Source organism: Lithobates pipiens, unplaced genomic scaffold (genome assembly GCF_037356315.1).
Source record: "Lithobates pipiens isolate NorthernLeopardFrog02 unplaced genomic scaffold, aLitPip1_a1.2 Scaffold_13, whole genome shotgun sequence".
In the NCBI taxonomy this organism is placed as follows: Eukaryota; Metazoa; Chordata; class Amphibia; order Anura; family Ranidae; genus Lithobates; species Lithobates pipiens.
The window spans coordinates 547,453,686-547,480,269 of NW_027507718.1; the positions used below are offsets into that span (position 1 = coordinate 547,453,686).

A 26,584-nucleotide genomic window follows, 5' to 3' on the forward strand; every position below is an offset into this window, starting at 1 on the left:
CATATTCCAGATGAGGTCTTACTAATGATTTGAACAGGGGCAAAATTATATCTCTTTCTCTGGAGTACATACCTCTCTTAATACAAGAAAGAACTTTGCTCGCTTTGCAAACAGCAGCTTGGCATTGCATGTTGTTATTGAGCTTATGGTCTACCAAAACCCCGTGCAGGTGCAGGTGGAGAATAGGTGGTACCCATCCATGGTGATGGGGGTGGTTGGTTTTGTACTTCACGGTTACATGGGGTTAACCGGGAAGAGTAAAAGGGGTAGGTCACTGCATTGGTTGGGTATAGCCTCCGAGACAGGGGTTTCCGTCTGGAGGTCAAGAGGTTAAAGGTAATGTGCAGTGACCAGTAGGGTCTATTTATGCTATGACCCAGGATACAGTTTTAAAAGAAAGTTGTTTACATAATAATTATGGTTATTTATTGAAAGTTTATATTTTGTTACATTTATATATATATTTGGTTTAACCACTACAGATCCGCGCTATTGCCAAATGACGGCATTAGCGCGGACCTACATTTCCGGGACTACGTCTATTGACGTAGTCCTGGTTACGAGCGGCCTGCGCGCCCCCTGAGGGGCGCGCGCGGCGCGCTCTGTGATCGGCGAGTCCGTGAGACTCGCCTGATCACCGATCCGTGTAAGGGGTCGATCCCGACCCCTTATCACGTGATCAGCTGTCAGCCAATGACAGCTGATCATGTGATAGAACGGAGCCGGTAATCGGCTATTATTCCTCCTCGCGCTGACAGCGCGAGGAGAGAAAAAAAAAGCCGATCGCCGGCGGCCGTGATCGGGACATCGGTCCCGATCACGGCCATGAAAAAAGGGACCACCTGCCACCTGCCTGTGCCCACCTGCCTCCCGCAGTGCCATCCTGAAATAAAATAAAAGCAAAAGTAAGTGCCCCCCGTCAGTGCCCCCCCTCAGTGCCCACAGTGCCACCCACAGTGCCACCCACAGTGCCACCCACAGTGCCACCCCACAGTGCCACCCACAGTGCCACCCAATCTGCCTCAAAGGTGCTGCACCCCAGTGCCGCCCATCAGTGCCCAGCAGTGCCGCCCATCTGTGCCCAGCAGTGCCGCCCATCAGTGCCCAGCAGTGCCACCTATCAGAGCCACCTATCAGTGCCACCTATCAGTGCCCATCAGTCCCATCTATCTGTGGTACCTATCAGTGCCCATCCGTGCCACCCATCCGTGCCACTTATCTGTGCCACCCATCCGTGCCATCTTATCTGTGCCCATCTTTGCCCATCAGTGCCGCCTTATCTGTGCCCATCGGTGCCGCCTTATCTGTGCCTATTAGTGCCGCCTTAACTATGCCTATCAGTGCCCACCGGCGCAGCCCATCAGTGCCCACCGGTGCAGCCCATCAGTGCCCACCAATGCAGCCCATCAGTGCCCACCAATGCAGCCTATCAGTGCCGCCTAATCAGCGCACTTCAATGAAGGAGAAAAATGACCCGTTTGCAAAATTTTATAACAAACTATTAAAACATGATTTTTTTTTTTTTTTTTTTGCATCTTTTTTTGTTTGTTTAGCAAAAAATAAAACTCCGAGCTGTAACTAAATACCACCAAAAGAAAGCTCTATTTGTGGGAAAAAAATGATAAAAATTTCATTTGGGTACAGTGTTGTATGACCGCGCAATTGTCATTCAAAGTGCATCAGCGCTGAAAGCTGAAAATTGGTCTGGGACTGAGGGGGGTTTAAGTGCCCAGTAAGCAAGTGGTTAATAAATCAAGGCCTGTCGGCCATTTACTCCAAAATAGTCTGGTCTGGTTTTTGGGGTGACGTTGGGTTTGGAATGAGGTAAAAGGATCTATTGGGTAAGAGTGATATGGAGGGGAAGTGTCAGACAATACAGAGGTCAAGACTGCTACACTGATATAGAATATTCAATCTTCGTTCACTTGTATTTTTGAATTGTGATGTAGCTCTAGGTGTGGTTAGTATAGGTGTGGTTAGTATTTCACAATACACATAACTCCCAACTCCTAATTTCCGATACCTATGCCTAAACATCCACACGGTCCCTGTAAAATGATATAGAACAAGTGTGTCCAAATACGGTCCTGCATTTAGCCTGCAGCTAGAGCCTGGTCTTACTTTCACTTGCGTTTCTGCATTGGGATCTAGTTCTAGGTGTGGTTACTGGTTAGTACAGCGGTATAAAATCTTTTACGAAACGCATAACTCATAACTCTAGACAGAAGAGAGAAGACGTTCGCAGCAGAGAAGTAGTAACTATGGCAGTGCCATCGACTTCACGAGACTTCGGGAACATGGAGCTTCAGAACTCTTTCAGCTCAAAAAAAAGTCAAGTCTACTTTGTAGAGGGGAGACATTTATCTATCGCAGATATTTTCAACAGCTTGACCGAAAAAAGCACGGGACTTAATGAAAGCGGGAAGAAAATGTTGGAAACCCTGAAAAATATGAAACCGCATACATTTGAACACCTTCAACAAGAGTTTGAGGTCCGTCATCTACAGCATGTCACCGACAAGTCCTCTATGGATGGAATTTATGACGAGGAGCGTTTTAAGGCAACAAGGCAAGCCTTCCGTACTAAATATAGGGACCTCGTATTCTGGAGTGCAGACATCACACTAAAAGACATTATGGAGGCACGCAAAGAGTCATTTGAGAAAGCCAAGAAAGCGCTCCCGTCTTGGGTGGCTGAACAATCCAAAAGAAAAATTAAAGCTCAATTTGCCAACTCTCCGGCTTTCGATAAATCTGCTTCACGGTACGGTAACTTCAAGTTCTCCTTCCACTTATCCGATCTTCTGTCTCTGTACCAGGCTCAGCACTGCGGGGGCGAGGAGCCACAGCTGAAGATTCTGGGTACTGATTTGTACAAGCAGGAGATTACGCATTATATATTAGTGCACAGCCCCGACCAGAGTCACCAGTTCAGGAACCTCAAAAATATTCGCACTGTCAGGAATGGTTTTGTGGACCTGAGGGATGAAAAAATGTACTGGAGACCAGAATCCACCTCCATTTCTCTCAAAGTGAAGATTCCTGATTATCCTGGCCAAAAGACGTGCCGCCCACCCTGTCAATTTCAAAAAAAGAACGGCTATTGTATGCATCAAAAAAAAAAATACGAAGCGCCAAGTGTGTGGAACAATCTGGTGTTTGCATTCCATTTATCTAATAATAATAATAGCCTGACTATCCAGAAAGATAAACTTTTGAAGAGCCTGAAAGCCTGTAAAATAGCCGATTCCGCTTTGATCAGTAAGGATAAACAACTGGAAGTAGAAGACGCGAAGAATATTATCCAAGAAATGAAGTGTGACGCAAAGAGTTCTGGAGTCCTAAAAGGTAATAACCCGCAAAGCTAGTAATCTTATGCCGCGTACACACGCGATCTAATTGTCTGGCGTACTTAGTCCGCCATGCAATCCGGCGGACTTTCTACGGAACGGACTTGGCCACACACGGACACACAGAAAGTCCGACGTTCGCTTGCGCGATGACGTACAGCACGTACGACGGGACTAGAAAAAGGAAGTTCAATAGCCGGTAGCCAATAGCTTCCTTTTTCGTACTTGCTTCTGAGCATGCGTCATTCTTAGTCCGCCGGACTAGCATACTGACGAACGTATTGTCCGCTGAAACCCAAGTCCGGCGGGAAGATTGGAGTGCAAAAATACTTTTCTAAGTCCGCCGGACTTCACGCTGGAAAAGTCCGCTGAAGCCCAAACACGATAGAATTGTCCGGTGAAATGCGTTTTCGGCGGACTAAGTACGCCGGACAATCTGATCGTGTGTACGCGGCATTAGCCCTTGTACACACGGGTCGGACATTCTGACAACCAAATCCGTTGGATTTTGTCCGACGGTTTCTGTCCGAAACTTGTGTTGCATACACACGGTCGGACAAAGTTGTCGGAAAATCCGACGTGATGGCGTTATTTCGTTACGAGGGGACCACGTTCAGGCTAGTAGCCAATAGCTTTGGTGTAGGAATTTGATCTGAGCATGCGTGGCACTTTGTCCGATCGTAATTCTCTACACATGATTGGACAAAGTCCGATCGGATCATGTTGTCGGAACATTTTATAGCCCGGCTCTAAAACTTGGTCCGTCGGATATTCCAACGCAAACAGTCCGATGGAGCCCGCACACTGTCGGATTATCCGACAACGCGGTCCGATCGGACATTTTCCGTCGGAATGTCCGACCGTGTGTACAAGGGCTTAGAGCTATGTCAAACATGAATATACTTTGAATTTATATGAGGCAGGGTTCACACTAATGGGGTGTATGCCGCCAAAAATATAATTAGTCGGGAGTAACAAAAATGACATAAAGAATGTTATTTCATATGTACATAAAGAACATAATGGGGTTGATTTACTAAAGGCAACTTACACTGTGCACTTTTGAAAGTGCAGTTGCACTCTGTAAGGGCAGTTGCTCCAGAGCTTAGTAAATGATGGAGAGCTCTGCTGACTTTCATCATCCAATCACGTGTAAGCAAAAAAAATGCTGTTTTTGTCATTTTCCTTGCACATGATTGGATGATAGAAGTCAGCAGAGCTCTCCATCATTTACTAAGCTCTGGAGCAACTGCACTTTCAAAAGTGCACAGTGTAGTTGCCTTTAGTAAAACAACCCCTATGAGTTCTTTTCCATTCAACCCACATAATTTCAGAGATATTACACATAAAAATAGAGATATTAGGTGGTACATAAGGATGGGTTAGCACCAGGGCTCGAATCCTGCGGGAATGCGTGGGAACGGCGTCCCTGCACTATTTTCACAGCAGGAACGCCGTTCCCTTTCCAGGACTAGAGCCGCCTGAGCCGAATGAAATGTATGCAGAGTAGCACAGGTAGCGTTTGGCTGTAGTAAGTTCTCCCTCACTTCACTCAGCGCTGTTCACTCCCTGGCGCCCCCCCCCCTCTTCTCGTCTATCCCAGATGATGTCACAAGCCAATGGGAATAGACGAGAAGAGAGGAGGGGCCGCCGGGGAGCGAACAGCGCTGAGTGAAGTGAGGGAGAACTTACTACAGCCAAACGCTTCCTGTGCTACTCTGCATACTGGCTAGTAAGATGTGCCCTATAATGTGCCCCCTGATGTGCTATGTGCCCCATGCCCTGATGTTCTATGTGCCCCATAATGTGCCCTGATGTGCCCCATGCCCTGATGTGCCATGTGACCTGATGTGCTATGTGCCCTGATGTGCCATGTGCCCTGATGTGCCATGTGGCCTGATGTGCCATGTGGCCTGATGTGCCATGTGGCCTGATGTGCCATGTGGCCTGATGTGCCCCGTGCCCTTATGTGCCTTGATGTGCTATGTGCCCCATAATGTGCCCTGATGTGCTATGTGCCCCATAATGTGCCATAATGTGCCCTGAGACCTGATGTATTCCATGCCCTGATGTGCCATAATGTGCCCTGATGTGCTATGTGACCCATAATGTGCCATAATATTCCCCCATGTGCCAACGTTTACCCATGCCCTTATGTGCTATGTGCCCTGATGTGCTATGTGCCCCATAATGTGCCCTGATGTGCTATGTGCCCCATAATGTGCCATAATGTGCCCTGATGTGCCCCAAGCCCTTATGTGCTATGTGCCCTGATGTGCTATGTGCCCTAAAATGTGCCCTGATGTGCCATAATGTGCCAACGTTTCCCCCATGCCCTGATGTGCCATGTGGCCTGATGTGTCCCATGCCCTGATGTGCTCATGCCCTTATGTGCTATGTGCCCTGATGTGGTATGTGCCCCATAATGTGCCCTGATGTGCTATGTGCCCCAATGTGCCACATAATGTGCCCCATAATGTGCCCGATGTGCTATGTGCCCCATGCCCTGATGTGCTATGTGCCCTGATGTGCCATGTGGCCTGATGTGCCCCATGCCCTGATGTCCTATGTGCCCCATAATGTGCCCTGATGTGCCCCATGCCCTGATGTGCCATGTGACCTGATGTGCTATGTGCCCTGATGTGCCATGTGCCTTGATGTGCTATGTGCCCTGATGTGCCATGTGCCTTGATGTGCTATGTGCCCTGATGTGCCATGTGGCCTGATGTGCCCCGTGCCCTTATGTGCTATGTGCCTTGATGTGCTATGTGCCCCATAATGTGCCTTGATGTGCTATGTGCCCCATAATGTGCCCTGAGCCCTGATGTACCCCATGCCCTGATGTGCCATAATGTGCCCTGATGTGCTATGTGCCCCATAATGTGCCCTGATGTGCTATGTACCCCAATGTGCCACATAATGTGCCCTGATGTGCCCCATAATGTGCCATAATGTGCCCCATGCCCTGATGTGCTATGTGCCCTGATGTGCCATGTGGCCTGATGTGCCCCATGCCCTGATGTGCCCTGTACCCTGATGTGCTATGTGCCCCATAATGTGCCCTGATGTGCCCCATAATGTGCCCTGATGTGCCATAATGTGCCCCAATGTGCCATGTGCCCCATGCCCTGATGTGCCCCATGCCCTGATATGCCCTATGCCTTGATGTGCCCTGATGTCCTATTTTTTTATATTTTTGGTGGGGGAGTGGATCTTGGGTGGGAGTTCCCACACTTTTTTCCCCAGGACTTGACCCCTGGTTAGCACCCCCACATGCAATTTTCTGGCCAAAAATCATCCAGGCTAATACCATATATACTTGAGTATAAGCTGACCCGAATATGAGCCGAGGCACCTAATTTTACCACAAAAAACTGGGAAAACGTATTGACTCGAGTATAAGCCTAGGGTGAGAAATGCACAGCTACTGTAGGTGGAAAAGACTGTCAACATTGCCCGTTTGCAGCCTTACTGTGCCCATTTGCAGCCTCACTGTGCCCATTTGCAGGCATAGGTCCCCCGAACTTCAAACTCGGTAGTTAAGGGTTCCCAGATGCCCCCTAGCTGCAGCCAAAAATTTGGGGTCTCTGGACCCAAAGGGTCCAAAAAATGACATTGCTGCAGATGGACACAGTTGACCGACTTTGGGGCCCCGTATCTCGGGGACACTTGGTGCTAGGAATCCCAAATTAGGAGATGTTGTAGTGCTAGGTCTACTGTGTTTGCATACCTAATTTGGGGTTTCTAGCACCAAGTGACCCTGAGATACATGGCCCTAAAGTCGGGTCGCAAAATATTTTCGAATCCGGTTGAAATAGTTTCCAATGCAGTTGAAATCATTTCGAATCCGGTAGAAATATTTTCGAAATGATTTCAACATGATTCTAAATTATTTCAACTGCATTGGAAACTATTTCAACCGGATTCGAAAATATTTTGCGACCCGACTTTAGGGCCATGTATCTCAGGGTCACTTGGTGCTAGAAACCCCAAATTAGGAGATGTTGTAGTGCTAGGTCTACTGTGTTTGCATACCTAATTTGGGGTTTCTAGCTATAAGTGGCCCCGAGATACGTGGCCCCAAAATCAGGTCGCAAAATGTCATTCTCTGCTGCAGAAAAGTACTTGGCATATTGCCCATATCTGGGGTCACTTGGTGGCAGGTGACGTGGCAAGTGGACAATCCACAACTTGGCCATGTGGCACTCGTGGCCGATCACATGGCACTCATGTCAGGTCACGTGGCACTCGTGGCCAGCCATATGGCAGGTCACGTGGCACTCATGGCTGGCCCTGTGGCACTTGTGGCAGGTCACGTGGCACTCATGGCAGGTCACGTGGCACTCGTGGCCGGCCATGTGGCACTCGTGGCAGATCACGTGGCACTTGTGGCAGGTGTCGTGGCAAGTGGACAATACACAACTTGTGGCAGGTGACGTGGCAAGTGGACAATACATAACTTGTGGTAGGTGACGTGGTAAGTGGACAAATACAATACACAACTTGTGGCAAGTGGACAATGACACATCAAACCCCAAATTTGGTGTTTCTAGCTATAAGTGACCCTGAGATACGTGGCCCCAAAGTCGGGTCACAAAATGTCATTCTCTGCTGCAGAAAAATGCTTGACATTTTGCGATCCGACTTTGGGGCCCCGTAACTCGGGGTCACTTGGAGCTAGAAACCCCAAATTTGGAGATGTTGTAGTGCAGAATAGAACATAGATACTATCTATTTAATTTTTAATTTCTTTTGCAGATCACTGTTTGTTACTATTAGACTATTAGCATATATTTCATTTTTTGCAGATCTCCTGCAGACTATTGGTATCTATTTCGTTTTCTCACCAGATCTCCTGCAGACTATTAGCATCTATTTCGTTTTTTTTGGCAGATCTCCTGTAGACTATTAACAGCCATTTCACTTTTTTTTTTGCAGATCTCCTGCAGACTGTTAGAATCAATAAAATTTTTTTTTTGCAGATTACTATTTATTTCCATCAGATCTCCTGCAGTATATTAACATTTTTTTAAAATTTTTTGCAGAATTCCTGCAGACTATTAGCATCTATTTCATTTTTATTTTCTTATTTTGCATTAGAGCAGCCATTTCCTTTATTTCAGCAGATCTCCTGCAGACTATTAGCATCTATTTAATTTATGAATGGAGGTACGGTATGAGGAAGAGACAACAAGAAAGACATCACCGCTTATATCTCTATACACAGGGAAATGGCTGCTAATAGTTGGCAGGAGACCAGCAAAAAATAAATAGATGCTTATAGTCTGCAGATCTGATGAGAAAATTAAATAGATACTAATAGTCTGCAGGAGATCTGCAAAAGAATTATATAAATGCCAATTAGTCTGCAGGAGATCTGATGGAAATAAATAGTAATCTGCAAAAAAATGAAATAGATGCCAATAGTCTGCAGGAGATCTGCTGAACTCAATGAAATGGCTGTTCTAATGCAAAAAAAAATAAAATGAAATAGATGCTAATAGTCTGCAGGAGATCTGAAAAAAAAATGAAATAGATGTTAATATACTGCAGGAGATCTGATGGAAATAAATAGTAATCTGCAAAAAAGAAAAATGAAATTGATTCTAACAGTCTGCAGGAGATCTGCAAAAAAAAAAGAAGTGAAATGGCTGTTAATAGTCTACAGGAGATCTGCTAAAAAAAAAAGAAATAGATGCTAATAGTCTACAGGAGATCTGGTGAGAAAACAAAATAGATACTAATAGTCTGCAGGAGATCTGCAAAAAAATGAAATAGATGCTAATAGTCTGCAGGAGATCTGTTGAAAAAAACGAAATAGATACTAATAGTCTGCAGGAGATCTGCAAAAAATGAAATAGATGCTAATAGTCTGCAGGAGATCTTGTTAAAACAAATGGTAATCTGCAAAAAAATGTAAAATGAAATAGATAGTATCTATATTCTATTCTGTTCTAGTGTTCTAGTCTATTCTCTATTTCTATTCTAATCTTTCTTATTCAAATTCGAATTCATTCTATACGAAATTCGAATGTCGGAAAGAAATATATATATATACATATACATATACATATACATATACATATACATATACATATATATATATATATATATATCCTCCAAAATTCGAATTTAGTATATAATGATTTCTATTTTAATAGAAAAGATTTTAATAGAATATAAAAGAATAGACTAGAAAAACAATAGAACAGAACAGAATAAAGTATAATATATTGTATTCTGTTCTGTTCTATCATTTTTCTAGTCTATTTTCTATTTTATTATAATCTTTTCTATCCAAATTTAAAATTAATTAATTTAAAAATTTGAATTCATACTATTCGAAATTCTAATTTATTCTATTCAAATTCAAATTTCAGAAGATGGTTGTATATTCTTTCTATTTTAGTCTATTAAATTATTTTTTGTCTATTCTGTTCTAATCTTTTCTATTTGAATTAGAAATTTTGGAAGATGGTTAGTTACTTATATATATCTGTCACATCAACTTTTCATACTTGTCATTGTCCACTTGCCACAAGTTGTGTATTGTATTTGTCCACTTGCCACGTCACCTGCCACAAGTTGTGTATTGTCCACTTGCCACGTCACCTGCCACAAGTTGTGTATTGTCCACTTGCCACGTCACCTGCCACAAGTTGTGTATTGTCCACTTGCCACGACACCTGCTACAAGTGCCACTTGACCTGCCACAAGTGCCACATGACCTGCCATGAGTGCCACGTGACCAGCCACGAGTGCCACATGGCCAAGTTGTGGATTGTCCACTTGCCACGTCACCTGCCACCAAGTGACCCCAGATATGGGCAATATGCCAAGTACTTTTCTGCAGCAGAGAATGACATTTTGCGACCTGATTTTGGGGCCACGTATCTCGGGGCCACTTATAGCTAGAAACCCCAAGTTGGTATGCAAACACAGTAGACCTAGCACTACAACATCTCCAAATTTGGGGTTTCTAGCACCAAGTGACCCCGAGATACATGGCCCTAAATTCGGGTCGCAAAATATTTTCGAATCTGGTTGAAATAGTTTCCAATGCAGTTGAAATAATTTCGAAAATATTTCAACCAAATTAGAAAATATTTCTACCGGATTCAAAATGATTTCAACATAATTCGAAATTATTTCAACTGCATTAGAAACTATTTCAACCGGATTAGAAAATATTTTGCGACCCGACTTTAGGGCCATGTATCTCGGGGTCATTTGGTGCTAGAAACCCCAAATTAGGAGATGTTGTAGTGCTAGTACTATTGTGTTTGCATACCATATTTGGGGTTTCTAGCTCTAAGTGACCCCGAGTTACGGGGCCCCAAAATCGGGTCGCAAAATGTCAAGCACTTTTCTGCAGCAGAGAATGACATTTTGAGACCCGAATTTGGGGCCACGTATCTCGGGGTCACTTATAGCTAGAAACACCAAATTTTGTATACAAACACAATAGAACGAGCACTACAACATCTCCAAATTTGGGGTTTCTAGCACCAAGTGACCCCAAGATACATGGCACTAAATTCGGATCACAAAATATTTTCGAATCTGGTTGAAATTGTTTCCAATGCAGTTGAAATAATTTCGAATCATGTTGAAATCATTTCGAATCCGGTAGAAATATTTTTGAATTTGGTTGAAATATTTTCGAATGCGACCGATTTTTCGAATTCAGTAGAAAACGAAACGAAATCCGAAAACGAATTTAACGAATATAACTAAACTAAATTAATTAACGAATTAAAACGAAACGAAACTAAACAAATTTTTTCCTTTTGCACATGTCTACCGTGTGTACGCAGCATAACTTTGACGGGAGGATGCCCCCATGCTTCGGCATATATAAACGGTGCATGTATGCCCATCATTAGAAATGGGTGGATGAAGGGAGGTATTCTAATGGTGGGCATACCCACCGAACAATCTCTTTTTTTGTGTTCAGCGAACAGGCTGCATGAATAAAAAAAAAAAAGATTACAATATATGTCCAACAAGGACCAGCAACGTACTGGTATGTTGCTGGACTTTGAATGGTTATACCAGAATGATGCCTGTGAGTTTAGGTATCATTCTTTTCAGCCATCGGTCACTTTCATGTAAAAGCAATCCTAGCGGCTAATTAGCCTCTAGACTGCTTTTATAAGCAGTGGGAGGAAATCCCCCCCCCCCCGGATGTAAACAGCACCATTGGGAAATTGGGAAAGCATTTTTTCACACCGATCTTGGTGTAATCAGATGATTTGAGGGCAGAGGAAAGATCTAGGGTCTAATAGACCCTAATTTTTCCAAAAAAGAGTACCCGTCACTACCTATTCTATTGCTATCATAGGGGATATTTACATTCCCTGACATAATAAAAATTATAAAAGAAAAAAAAAATGGAAGGAACAGTTTAAAACAAAAATAAAAAAGCAAAAAAATAAAATAAAAAAATCACCCCTGCCCCCCCTGCTCTTGCGCAAAGGCGACGCAAGCATTGGTCTGGCATTTTAGCAGTAGACCTCCTCCGTAAATCTAATGTGGTAACCTGTAAAGGCTTTTAAAAATGTATGTAGTTTGTCGCCACTGCGCATTTGTGCGCAATTGGAAAGAATGTCGTGTTTGGTATCCATGTACTCGGCCTAAGATCATCTTTTTTATTTCAACAAAAATATGGGCAATATAGCATTAAAATTTTTAAAAAGTGTATTTTTGAAAAATAACTGAGCAAATACTGTGCGGATCGTCCTTTCAGCATACACCAGGACCGTATCTGAGGAAAAATAACTGGAGCTCAGGCAGCAGATCCGGGTGGAGCTCTGAATTGGAACTCTCCAGCTCGCTGGTATAAAACAGGGCAAGTGCTTTCCAACACAAGAGCAACGGGCCAGTGATAAATGGGCATTGCGGATGGCATTCCTGGGAGAGCGGCCCCAGGAGCAATGGGTGACTGAGTTGGACCAGCTGGTCCAGCAGGAGATAGAGCTGGACAATCATTATCGGGCTCTGCAATGGCACGCAGAGCAGGCATATTTAGGGGAGACAACAGAATGTTCTCCAGAGGGATATGACTTTGATGGCCCTGGATGGCTGTGGGAGAGCCTTACAGATCATTTTGTGTTTGGCGATGAAGGAGAACCTATCCTTGAAGACCTGCGAGAATACAGAGAGGCTCGGTCTTGCAGGGGTCTCAGAGCTTAAAACTGACATAGACTATTTACTAAGGAAGGAACAGCACCTGGAAAGGGCATACAGGAAACTGCTAGAACACGCTCAGCAGCATGCCAGAGAACCGGCAGTGGAAACTCCAGAGATTTCCGTCTCCAAAGCTGAAGTGCTGACAACAGGGCAGAGCTTTGCTAGACTCTGCCCAACACCAACAGCAGCTTCAGCCTCCCGGAGAGAAGAGGCAGTTAGCCTTTCTCCCACAATACTGACAGGGACATGGGTTTTGCTGCCAGTAGCATCTGCGGTGTCACCAGAAACTTCTGCAGATGAAGTGCTGACAACTGGGCAGAGGGTCCAAGACCTCTGCCCTACAACTGCGGCAGGTCCCCGGACCCAGCGTGAGAAGGTGATTGTTACTCCCCAACAAGGATTCATGCACCTGGAAGACAGTGACAGCGGGGGGCGTAACTATAGGGGGTGCAGCAGTTGCGACCGCAACTGGGCCCTGTGCTGCAGGGGGCCCATGCAGCCCCCTCTACATATGGCCGGCAGCAGCATAGGCAGCTAGGGGTACCAGTGCACCATGCATACGGGTGGCTGGAGGTAGAGGGTGACTAGCAGAGCTCCATGCTTGACTATCGCACTGGCTGCTCTTTAGTTGTGCATTCCCCGCATGACCTGTGTCCTCAGCCGGCTCCTCAGAGTACCCCTCTCCTGCTCCATGCATTGCCGCTCAGTCCGATGTCTGTTCTCCACAGCCAGAGTCGCCCCCCCCCCCCCTGAGTCCAGCCCACACTGCACTGCATGCTTCTCCCAGGTAAACAAACTTTAAGCACACAGATGTAGTGCAGCCCTATGAGAGCCCCCCGGAGGACACTGCAGGCTTGTCTGCCAGCCCCCCTCCTCCCCCGTCATACACAGATGATGAAAGGTCTTTCTGGGAGATATGCTGATCACCCGTCCAGCACACTGGATGGAGCCCAGGCCAACATGGATGAGTGCGCGGCCTACAGCTTGGTCATGGTGAGTGAGAGGACCCCATCCCCCACACACCATTACATACCCCCTCCATCTCCCCCTGGGGACAGGGGCCCCTTCTCACATGGGGACAGGGACCCCCACCTCCCCTGGGGGCAGTAACTTCATCTGCCCTGGAGAAAAGGACCTCATCTCTTCTGGGGACGGGGACCCCATCCTGCCAAGGGACAGTCCCCCAATGGGGCACCTAAAAAAAAAAAAAATAATTAAAAAATAATTGATACCAGTGGTGGAACTACAGGGCTCACAAAGGTCATACCTGTGACCACGCCCTGGAGTTCCAACGCCTCACTCCGAGGAAAGGGCCCTGGCTGGGGTTCGGGGTGGCCCTTCATGGTTTCTTGCATCGAGGCCCTGAAGGCTCTAGTTACGCCACTGAGTGACAGAGATATGTCATCCCAGCAGCCAGATGAGGGAACGGAAAAGGAAGCAGCCGGCTCACCTCCCCAGTGGCAGCTACACAGTTTGGGAGTGGAGGAAGCCAGCCTCCTGCCACAATGGTTAACCGGAGCGGAGGATGTGGAGGCCCCAGCAGAAGTGCAGTGCTACCAACCTCTGCCCAGCACCGGCAACAACTGTGGAGTTCCAGGGAGCCAGGGCAGTTGGCCCCTCTCTCCAGTGACAAGCTGAGGTAGTAAAGCTTCTACACCCAGCTGAATCACTGGCAACAGGGCAGAGCGCCACTGGCCTCTGCCTAGCACCTACAATGTCTCTACAGCTTCAGAAAGCTGGGGCAGTCGGTCACACTGTCCAGCAGCAGACGGCGCCCCAGAATGATGACACCAGCCCAGCTAAAGTGCTAGCAACCGGACAGAGGGTCCAAGACCTCTGCCCCACACCTGTGGCAGTTCTGGAGGCCCAGGGTGAGGACGTGGTGGTCACTCCCAAGCAGCAGATCAGGACCCAAGGAGAGAATGCTATCTGCACCTCACAACTGCAGCTTGCGCTGATATTGGTGGATGGGACTTCAGTCTCCACTTGTATACCCCAGGGATGCTGGGCAGTTGCCCAGATCCCCAACAGCATGATGGTGTGAGCACACACACCCTGACTTCTCTCCATTGGCTGAAAAGACTCCAGGAAGAAGGGCCAGTCTAGGCCTCTCCCCAGCGGCGGGCATGTTCTCTGAGAGAGGCAGAGGTCGGCTGGGTGAGGAATACTGTTTGGAACAATTTGTTTGGGGTATTGTGTGGATACCGGCATTAGAGGACCGGAACCACAGACTAACTTTGGGGTCAACCCGTCTGGGGTCTCCTCCTGTCCTGTTAGTCTCCTGCCAAAAGGGCAAAAATGTGACAGACCTAGCCAGGACAGAGGCTTTTGGAGGGGACTGAATGCAAGCCTCTTACCGACCGATTATGGGCCCTGGCATTTGGGGGAACGGTGTTGTTTGTGAGCTGTATGCCTGGGGACCCTCAAGGTGGTGCTACCTTGGATTCAAGTCCATGTCCTACCAAAACAAAGAATCTGGGAACCCTCTATATGCCATATTATAGTAATGGCCTTCATAATGTTGAGGCTCATAGAAGGTGCTGATGTCATCAACTCCAGCCACCTGTCTGTCTGTTGTCTGCTAGAATGTGTTTATTGTAAATAAGTCTAGTATGGTATCTAAGAATCATTAGATTCCCATTGTTGTTTGTGTTAATTAACTCTGCTATTGTGTAAAGGAGATCTGTGTTGATTTGTGAAATGTTGATTGTGTCTCCTGAGCTACAAAACGGCAGATTTAGCCTAAGGTCATATCTGAGTCATCTAGGCTGTCTAAAGGATTAGTAATTAGCTCATGTTAATTAGGTGTCTTTTAAGAGTAATATGAGCAGGAGGTATGCACCTCCTCTTTTACTGGATATAAGACCTGTATTCCCTCCAATAAAGATTGATTCCTGATGTACTCCAAGCCCTTGTACTCACGGTCGGAGAATCCGTCGGAATGTGTCCTATCGGACCGTGTTGTCGGATAATCCGACTGTGTGTGGTATGCATCGGACTTATTCCGTCGGAATATCCGTCGGACCAAATTTTCCAATATGTTGGAAATATTTTCCGACCAATGGTTCGATCGGACATACTCCGATCATGTGTAGAGAATTTTGATCGGACCAAGTGCCACGCATGCTCAGATCAAATTCCTACATCAAAGCTATTGGCTACTAGCCTGAACGTAGTCCCATCGTAACGAAATTACGTCATCACGTTCTGAATGATCGGATTTTTCGACAACTTAGTCCGACCGTGTGCATGCAACAGTTTCGGACAAGATCCGACAGGCAAAATCCAACGGACAAAATCCGACGGATTTGGTTGGCAGAATGTCCGACCGTGTGTACAGGGGCTAAGACTGGTGTTGTCTAGTTCTTGGGGGTTCCTATAGCCAGATCCATTGGACTCGTGTTCCAGGACTTAGGAAGCGCAATACTGACAGAAGCACTCAAGCGGAGTGTGGGGGACGTTCCGTCACAGTGAGTATTTTGCAGATCTCGCTTTTTGTCACAAAGTTTTGAAAATTGAAAAAAGAAAAAAAAACATTATTTCTTTTCTTTCTTCATTTTCAAAAACAAACAGAGCTGCAAAATACTCACCATGACTCTCAGCAAATAGCGTGGGGTGTCTACTTTCCAAAATGGTGTCATTTGAGGGGGTTTTGTGCCATCTTGGCATTTTATGGCCTTCGAAACTGTGACGGGTAGTGAGGAGTGAAATCAAAAATGTACGCCCTTATGCCGCGTACACACGAGCGGACTTTTCAACATCCAAAGTCCGACGGACTGATTCCGTCAGACTATTCGATCGTGTGTGGGCTGCAACGGACTTTTGATTCGCAAAAGTCTGACGGACTTTAGAAATGGAACATGCTTCAAATTTTTCAGACGGAACTCCGCCGGACCCAGTTCCTACCGAAAAATTCGCTCGTGTGTATGCTATTCCGACGGACTAAAACCGACGCGAGGGCAGCTATTGGCTACTGGCTATGAACTTCCTTGTTCGAGTCCAGTCATACGTCATCACGTTCGAATCCGTCAGAGTTTAGTGTGATTGTGTGTGGCCAAGTCCGCTCAGTCGAAAAGTCCGTCAGAACTCTGTCGGAACTCCGGCAGAACTCCTTCGGACATAAGTTCTCTCGTGTGTACGGGGCTTTTGAAATCCTGAAGGCGGTGATTGGTTTTATGTGGTGTGCAGTACCGCGTTTGGCCTGAGGTGGGGGGGGGGCGCCGGAGCCACATCCTGATTCCTGACACTGGCCCTGTCACTGCCCATTCTTGCATAATCGATGCTTGCAGCTTGTCAGAATTTGTGGGGGTTTTTTTTTTGGTTCCCTCACCCTCACCAGCCTCTTGAGGTCGAATTGACCATGACCACCAGTCCACTACAAGTTCTCAAAGGGAGGGTCTGGGTAGTAAAAAAAAAGGAAGAGGCGGGACTTTGAATGAAGCGTGCAGTCAATAGTGAGGGGTCAAAAAATTGTATATTTAGTATGTAACGTGATAAAAGATTTCATACAAATTGATACATGGGTCACAGTATAATTCATCTATATACGTGAGAAAACATGATAGCACATGATGGTTGAAGCGGGATTAAAACTACACCAACTGTGAGACTTCCATTGCACAGTATTGATACATTGGTCACAGTATAAATCATCTCTATATATGAAAAAACATGGTAATACATGACGGTGAAGCAGGATTGGGACTACACCAACTGTGAAAATTTTCCATTGCACAATTAATAGTTGATAGTGGTAATAATATACAGACATTCATATAAATGAAGTTGAATACATAATAGGTATTGCACATTGCATGTTCCGTAGGCTCTACGCGTTTCGTAGAGCCTACGTCCACTCTTCAGGAGGAACAATGTGTATGCCTGAAATGAATCATGAGTTTCAAAGATCAATACTTTTGTAAGGAAATGAAGAAATATAACTTGGGGATAAACTCTAGTTGTAAGAGTACTCACATACACCATGCAGCGAAGGTGCAGCGGTGAGAGCTGGAGGCTCCCCTAGGGGCATCTTTTCCGGGAGCTGTGGCGGCATCTGGCAGGCGCAAAAAAAAAAACACACACAGCAGCACCAGGGGCGGACAGAACTCCAAAGGGAGGTGGTCCCTGGGAATAATTGTGTATATGATCAAATTGTGTAGATGATCAAAAAGCGTCTAGAGGGGTTTTCTATAAATAATGTAAGAGTGAATAAGATGGCGTGTGAAGCCAAAAAATAAAAGTGTACTGAAATGAACACGGGGTATTAGACCTGTATCGGTGAAAGTGTGGGTGAAAACAAAACCAAATAAATATAAAAATTAATGTAAATAACAAACTAAATAAAAATAATACAAGTAAAAAGAAATATAATATAAAAATATATAAGAATAAAATGAATTAAATAAAATAAAAATGGAAATATAAATATACAAAAAAATAGAAATAAAAATACAAATGAATATAAAAGTAAAAAATGGAAAAAAAATATTAAAAATAAATAAAATAATAATAAAAATAAAGTTAAAAAATAATAATGGTAAGAAATAATACCTAACGAACGATAAAAAATATAAATGAAAAGTGGAAAGTAGCAATGTGGGTAGGTGACAATGACGGAGAAAAGGCACCAACATCCCTGTAAGTAAATGTAGAAGAGGGAGATTTTTTGGCGGGATTTTTGAAGGGTAGCAGCAGAGAAAAAAATAAGTAATTTCAATCCATAATGGGTATAAAAATTACACGCTTTTTTTTATTGTTACATATAGGACATGGTTAAAAAAGTTTGGTATAAATGATGTGCACATGTACAAGGATACATCTAAAATTCAAAGCAGACGACAAAATGTAATCACTCAGGAATAGCATTGGAGTGATTGTCCCAACATGTTTCGTCACTCTGGGCTCATCAGGGAATATTTCAAACACAATTAGATGTAGCACTGCATAAAACCAAAACAAAGTTAAAACCATTGCATTGACTAAGAATAATATACAGAAAATTAAGAATTGAAATACAAATAATGATGGTACAATAGAGTAGACTGTCGACTACCATGCCCATCAGCAAATGCTCACCCAAATGAGGATCTTTTATCCGCGACTCTCAATCAAGTCATGAAAAGCCGTCAATGGGTAGTGCACATGGAAAGGCGCCATATATGGCTAAAAGAAAATTTTCAGCTGGAATCTGGTCAACAAAATAGTGCAAAAATTGGTAAAAATAGAATAAGGTTAGTGGGAAATAAATCCACTGGAATAGTGTTGGTGAAGTGGGAGAAGGTGGAGGAGGGGAATGGGAAGGTGAATGGAAAAAGGGGAAAGGGGGGAGAGTGTGGAGAGGAGGGATGGAAGGGAGTGACTGGGACGGAGTGGGTTAGGGGAAATGGAGGGGGGGAGGCAAAGGGGGAGAATAGAGAGGGGAAGAAAAGGGAAAGGGTAGGATTAAGGAGGGGAGGTGAAGGAAATGGAAACGGAGGGGAAGGAAAAGTGGTGTGTACCAGCCAAACCCAAAAATAAAAAAGTGAAATGAGATGCATGAAAAGTGTAGGTGAATGCATGATACTAAAGGCATTACTTGGTGCCGGAGGGTATGAAGCGATGAGGTGAGGTGCTGTGTGCTGGCCATGTAGTGAGGGAAGACCAACCCATTGGAAAGACCGACCCCGAGTGGGCCATATAAGGGCGCACATGCCAGTCACCCCCAAACGCCACGCTGGTGTGCAAGGTGAGGGTGAGGTGCCGGTAGCCGAGAGACTGTCTCTCTGCGTATGGTGCCAAATCACCTCCGGTAAGCCGCAGGTGGAAGACACTATCGGCGTGACATCGCTCAGAAGGATGTCGCACGCACGCAGAGTCCCTCCTTACACCAGGTTTCCCCAGTAGAGTCCCTCCTTACACCAGGTGCCCCAATAGAGTCCCTACTTACACCAGCTGTCCCTCCTTACATGAGGTGTCCCCAGTATAGTCTCTCCTTACACCAGGTGTCCCCAGTAGAGTCCCTCCTTACACCAGGTGTCCACAGTAGAGTCCCTCCTTACACCAGCTGTCCCCAGTAGAGTCCCTCCTTACACCAGCTGTCCCCAGTAAAGTCCCTCCTTACACGAGGTGTCCCCAGTAGAGTCCCTCCTTACACCAGGTGTCCCCAGTAGAGTCCCTCCTTACACCAGGTGTCCACAGTAGAGTCCCTCCTTACACCAGCTGTCCCCAGTAGAATCCCTCCTTACACCAGGTGTCCCCAGTAGAGTCCCTCCTTACACCAGCTGTCCCCAGTAGAGTCCCTCCTTACACGAGGTGTCCCCAGTATAGTCCCTCCTTACACCAAGTGTCCCCAGTAGAGTCTCTCCTTACACCAGGTGTCCCCAGTAGAGTCTCTCCTTGCACCAGGTGTCACCAGTTACCAGTGGCATCACTAGGGTTGATGTCACTCGGTGCGTAAAAACATGGTGTCACCCCCACACCCACTATAGTCCTCCCTTAGTACAGACTCCCCTCCCGCAGTACAGACCCTCCTCACTAAGTGAAGACCCCCCTCCCGCAGTACAGACCTCCCTCCAGCAGAATAGATCCCCCTCACTAAGTGCAGACCCCCTTCCCATAGTGCAGACCCCCTCCCTCAGTACCGACCCCCTCTGGGCAAAACATCCCCCCTCCATCTGTACCGACCCCCCCCATCAGAGCAGACCCCCAAGACAACCCACACCCCATATGTACAGACGCCCAGGACAAACCACCCCCCCCTCATATGTATAGACCTCCCCCAGGACAAACCACCACATATGTACAGACCCCTCCAGGACAACCCACCCCCCATATGTACAGACCCCCAGGACAAGCCCCCCCATATGTACAGAGCCCCCAGGACAACCCACCCACCATATTTCCATACCCCCTGGACAAACCACCCCCCATATGTACAGACCCCCTCTGCTCAGATTGTCACTCTCCGGGTGGTACGCTTGTGACTGGAGGCAGCCGCAGTGAGTGGGAGACAGAGCAGAGTCTCACTCTAGTTACCAGGGCTCTCCATCACAGGAGACTGCCTCGTGGATGCCAAAAGGGAAGAACCAAGAGGCGGAGCCTGGGTGGCAATGAAAGCAGCTGCCAATAGAAATGTAGCTCCATTTCTATTGGCAACTGCATTCATTGCCACAGGGCTCCGCCTCTTGTTTCTTCATCATGAGCTGGACTTCAGTAAAATGGCAGCGACGGAGACAGAATTACCTAGTGAAGAAGTGATATCCTCAGCACAGCACGTAGTACCCAGGAAGTGATATCCTCAGCACAGCACATAGTACACAGGAAGTGATGTCCTCAGCACAGCACATAGTACCCAGGAAGTGATGTCCTCAGCACAGCACATAGTACCCAGGAAGTGATGTCCTCAGCACAGCACATAGTACCCAGGAAGTGATGTCCTCAGCACAGCACATAGTACCCAGGAAGTGATGTCCTCAGCACAGCACATAGTACCCAGGAAGTGATGTCCTCAGCACAGCACATAGTACCCAGGAAGTGATGTCCTCAGCACAGCACGTAGTACCCAGGAAGTGATATCCTCAGCACAGTACATAGTACCCAGGAAGTGATATCCTCAGCACAGCACATAGTACCCAGGAAGTGATGTCCTCAGCACTGTACATAGTGATGGCACATTAACAAACATCAGGGCTGCAGACACACAAACCTCCTCAGAAAGCAGATGACATGCTGGGACCTGTAGTCCCTCCTGTAAATGTCTCAGATACCCCACCGTCCAATCAGAGCTCAGCCTCCTTTCACTATACCAGGGATATGCAATTAGAGGACCTCAAGCTGTTGCAGAACTACTAAGTCGCATGAGGAATAGCAAGACTCTGGACAGCCACAAGCATGACACCCAGAGGCAGAGGCATGATGGGACTTGTAGTTTTGCAATAGCTGGAGGTCCGCTAATTGCATATCCCTGCTCTATACACTCACCTCCCTTTCACCTACTGCTCACGCCAGAAAGGACGTGGGGGGGGGGGGGCGGGGATTAGATACAACGTGCTAAAGGTGAGGGCCCGCTGTGCTCCGTGGAAGGGAGGAATGGGGATGTGTGGTGTGCGGGATGTGATAAGGAGGGGGAGGAGCACTGTATATAATGAAGTAAGATGTAAGCCAGCTCTTTCATTACACTGGTTGTTTGACAGAGGCCCCCTTCATATGGCGCCCATGGCACTTGCCTTAGGTGCCATACGATGGATACGCCACTGCCCATGTATGACCCTGACTCTGCTACGACTACGACTTGCATTCCCTGCTTTCTGTATATACTTGGTTTGGGCAGTTGTTCATTGTGTGTCACTATTTGTTTGGTTCTCTGGTTTGTTTTACACAGTTTAGCATAGTGGAGGTGTGATTACATTTATGTTGTTCACTTTTTTTTTTTTTTTATTAGATTATTTTACATTGTACTTGTGCCTGATATTCTCTGTGGTAGTCCACACATTTCTGGTCACACCTGTTCCTGACATTACCGTTATTAACAAATTGTCTTTCTAGATCCATTGTCAGATGTGGATCCTCTTGTCCTTGAGGCATATGTTACTGTTCCCCCAGTGGATCCCACCAGCTCTATAAATACTGGAAATCTGAACCTAGACTCCAACTCTGGGTCTGAAGACGTTTCACCTATCTCACTGAAATGGAACATAAATCCTCCCAAGAGACTAACTTATGACATTCTAGGAAAAAAGTTCTGATGAACTGATACCCACTAATCAAAGACAGGATTCAGTGCCAAACCCCACTGTTATTCATTGGGTAGGGGGTGATCTTGCCTTGCTCTCCGACACAACTAGGTGGGCCACAGCCATGGCACTGGCCTGCAAACAGACTGATTATGAACTAACAGAAGGTGTATATACAGTAACTGTTAGGTACCTGGTGTTGAAGCCCGACTTGTAGAAGGAGACCTCTCTTACAACGCTGGTTCAGGAGCCACTGGAATGGGAACAGCAGTCTCGAGAGCACAGTGGGTAGGAGTGCCTGCTGGATAGGGCCGCTGGGACTGATAGCAGAGAAGAGATCCCTCTGGATGGCTGGACGGCTGGAAGTTGATAGAAGAGCTGAGGAATGCAAGCAACAGCTACAGGAGCCGTTGAGAGGAACCACAGGCACAGCAGAACACTGAACAGGCAGCAGGTTGGAGTAGGGTCGGATGGTCCGGGTCAGTAGGCGAGCAGACAGGTGATAGCAGCAGGCAAGGAAGCGTCGGTAAAACTGGCAGAGGTCAGCAACGGAATCACAGGCAGAAGTGGTAGCAAGGTCAGGCAGGCCGGGTCGGGTCTGGAGAAGGCAGAGAAGTCAAACGAAGCCGGGTCGGTAACAATAGCAGATAATCAGGTTCAGGTTCAGGTAGTCAGATGCACAGGAGCTGAGAAGAAACAGCGCCGCACCAGCGCACTAGGAGAACCTTTAAGCGTTCAGTGGCGGCAAATAGCGCTATCGCGCACGCACGCGCCTATCGCACGCGCGCACCATCCGCGATCGCGGACGCGAACGCGTACGCGCCGGAAGCACGCACCGACGCCTGCCAGTGTGAACACGCTGAGGCTCAGTTTGAGAAGAAGCACGCGTGCGCATGCGTGCACGCAGCTGTGCCTGTCCATCGCTGGTAAGTCCCTGACAAACTGGTTCCAACAGAACCCCGATGTGTGCAAATTACTACTGACATATACAGTATCTAACTGAAAGGTAATATAATAAGACTGCGTGAAGTTCACCTCTTTGGAGGACCAAAGATTTCAGGTGGGGGGGGAGGATGTAGCCAGGTGCTGGCTGGATTACCTTTTTGCTATCAGGGGGAGAAGACATACTGCAGATTTGACTGCAGGGGGAGTTTTCCCTAGTGTTTAGCTTAGATTCTACTTTGTCATACTCTAAGTGCAGAGCGGGATTCCAGAGAAGAGCAAAGGATTTTGGGACATTTAGTCCAGAAAGCCAAGTTATCACAGGGAGCAGATTGTTTTGAACTACAGGTTCCAGCCGGCTGGAGGGAATGAACAGATTGCTGGGAGGGGTAATAATTATCCAGAGTTTGTGAGGAGAAGGCCTCTTGAGACTGGGGCCTTCAATATAAGAGCAGGGACCTGGACGCTCAGAGGGCAGCAAGGAGTGGCGCAGCCTTGTCAGTGTGAAGAACACCCTGTGTGGGTGAGCAGAGCCGCTTTGCCAGCTTCCTGACAAATGAGAGATCATCGGTGGGGTCGCCTTCACTGCCTTAAACACAGATCCTGCTGAACACCCATGGCACGGGATGTGCGGTCTGACAACTCTTCCCTGGTGGCAGATTCTGTGGGGACCTGTCCTGAAGCCCTATGTTCTTGTGAGCGTGGTATCATCTGCATTGGTGAGCGGGCGGAAGCTCACCTACTATACACCCTAGAGACACTGCGCGCAGAAACCGTTTTCTACCCCTTTGTACCGAAGTTCACAAAGAGACATTTTGCACATGCGATTCACAATAATGGAGGCTTGTATACAGAGGTTCTCTCTGGGACCTTGTTAAGGTAGCTGAAGACCCCAGATCATTACATCATCAGGACTTCTTCATCATTCCTCCCCCCCCCCCCCCCACCTAAATGACTTTGTGACTAATATTCACACATTTAAGGGGACCTCTTCCTTCTTGGAAATTGGGGCTTAGCCCTTGTACACACGGTCGGAGATTCCGACGGAATGTGTCCCATCGGACCCTTTTGGCGGATATTCCGACTGTGTGTGGTCTCCATCGGATACATCCGACGGACCAAGTTTTCCAACTTGTTGGTAAAATTTTCCGTCAAAATGCTCCGATCGGACATACTCCGATCATGTGTAGAGAATTCCGATTGGACAAAGTGCCACGCATGCTCAGATCAAATTCCTACATCAAAGCTATTGGCTACTAGCCTGAACGTAGTCCCATCATAACGAAATAACGTCATCACGTTCTGAACGATCGGATTTTACAACAACTTTGTCCGACCGTGTGTATGCAACAGTTTCGGACAAGATCCGACGGATTTGGTTGTCGGAATGTCCGACCGTGTGTACAAGGGCTTACTGTTCTGATATTATAGTGTTGATATCTGTTCACAAGGGTTCTGGACCTGTGACACCAGGAGTGGGAGGGAGTTATCTGACGGAGATAAAGGTCATTCCTCTGCCTTTTATGCCTGGGTTCATAGGCCCTACAAGAGTCTGATAGTGTTTCTGTTAGTTTTAGTGTGATTTTTCTTATAGTGCATACCTGTTCAAGTGTGTTTAGGCTGTAACCTTATCTGCCTAAGTCATTCCTGCGCTACCTGTTCTAAGAACCACAAGTAAAACAACACAATCTATCTAGTGCAGTCTGGTGTCTGTACAATTGCATTTTCAGTCATGAACGTCTGAACCCAGGGTGTGGAAGGTGTCAGGAGACCTGCAAGGTCAGGGCAATCCTCGGGGGGTCAACCATTCTCAAGCGGCCCTCACGAAGATGGTGCTACATTTATAAATGGAACATTTTAGCTGGAAATTAACATAAAAGATTAAGATCAAATCAGAATGATATTTCCATCTCTCTCATTGGCAGGCCCAGTGAAGAGGAAGCGTTCCCAGGACCCGCCTTCCAAAGTGAGCCGCCACTGCCTTCTGGGGACACAACCACCGGACCAGGTTTGTCTCTATTTGTTGATCATACTTTTCTGATCTTGGTCAGTTTACAAAGGATCTGATCTCTGCTCCTGGTTGACTTCTTCCTTTAATGCTTGACCCTCAGCTTTGCTTTAGATTGGAATTATATGTACAGTAAGTATTCTTCCCCACGTTTCTGTACTAGGTATGCCAAGTCCTCTATGACTGACCTAACGCTTAAAGTGGGTGTAAACCCTTACAAACCACTTTGACCTACAGGTAAGCCTAGATTAAGGCTTACCTGTAGGTCCAAGCAATATCTCCTAAACCTACACGGTTTAGGAGATATTTGCCCGAAGACAGGCACCGCTGTCTACGGCGCATGCGCCGTAGACAGCGGCGCGCAGGCGCACTGAGCGCGGCATAATCGATGCCGCGCGTCTCGGCTCCCTTGCGCATGCGCGGGAGTGACGTCATCGCGGCTTCGCCGAATGACAGCGGCGGAGCTGCGAGACCCCACCGAGAAGATGGATGCACCGGACTACAGGGGACAGCGGTGACATCGCTGGCTCCTGTGTCAGGTAAGTGACACATAATGGACTACTATGCGATGTGATGCGATGCGATGCATAGTAGTCCATTATGCTTTACCTTTGCAGGGAATGAAAGAGGAAGTAAACCCATCAGGGTTTACTTCCTCTTTAAACCTAACCCTCAGCTTAATGTGGTTGTAAACCCTTACAAACCACTTTGACCTACAGGTAAGCCTAGATTAAGGCCTAGATTAAGGCTTACCTGTAGGTCCAAGAAATATCTCTTAACCACTTCAGGCCCCGGACCATTTTGCTGGTCAAAGCCCTTGTACACACGGTCGGACATTCCGACAACCAAATCTGTCGGATTTTGTCCGACTGATTTTGTCCGAAACTGTTGCATACACACGGTCGGACAAAGTTGTCGGAAAATCCGATCGTTCAGAACGTGGTGACGTTATTTCTTTACGATGGGACTACGTTCAGGCTAGGAGCCAATAGCTTTGGTGTAGGAATTTGATCTGAGCATGCGTGGCACTTTGTCCGATCGGAATTCTCTACACATGATAGGACAAGGTCCGATCGGATCATGTTGTCGGAAAATTTTATAGCCAAGCTGGAAAACTTGGTCCGTCGGATGTTCCAATGGAAACAGTCCGATGGAGCCCACACATGGTCGGATTATCCGACAACACGGTCCGATCTGACATTTTCCGTCGGAATGTCCGACCGTGTGTACAAGGGCTAAGACCAGACCACTTTTTGCGATTCGGCACTGCGTCGCTTTAACTGACAATTGCGCGGTCGTGGCGACGTGGCTCCCAAACAAAATTGGCATCCTTTTTTTCCCCACAAATAGAGCTTTCTTTTGGTGGTATTTGATCACCCCTG

The 26,584-nt window shown here is 46.7% G+C and overlaps 1 protein-coding gene across 1 annotated transcript in view; it reads left to right on the forward strand.

Moving 5' to 3' along the window:
* The first annotated feature begins 2,173 nt into the window (after positions 1-2,173).
* Positions 2,174-26,584, forward strand: part of LOC143975817 (uncharacterized) — a 37,088-nt gene continuing 12,677 nt past the window's right edge. Inside the window, exons 1-2 of the mRNA XM_077478371.1 lie at positions 2,174-3,348; positions 25,120-25,202. Coding sequence (XP_077334497.1) covers positions 2,262-3,348; positions 25,120-25,202 — 1,170 coding nt within the window. The 5' untranslated portion in view covers positions 2,174-2,261. The remainder of the gene's footprint in view (positions 3,349-25,119; positions 25,203-26,584) is intronic.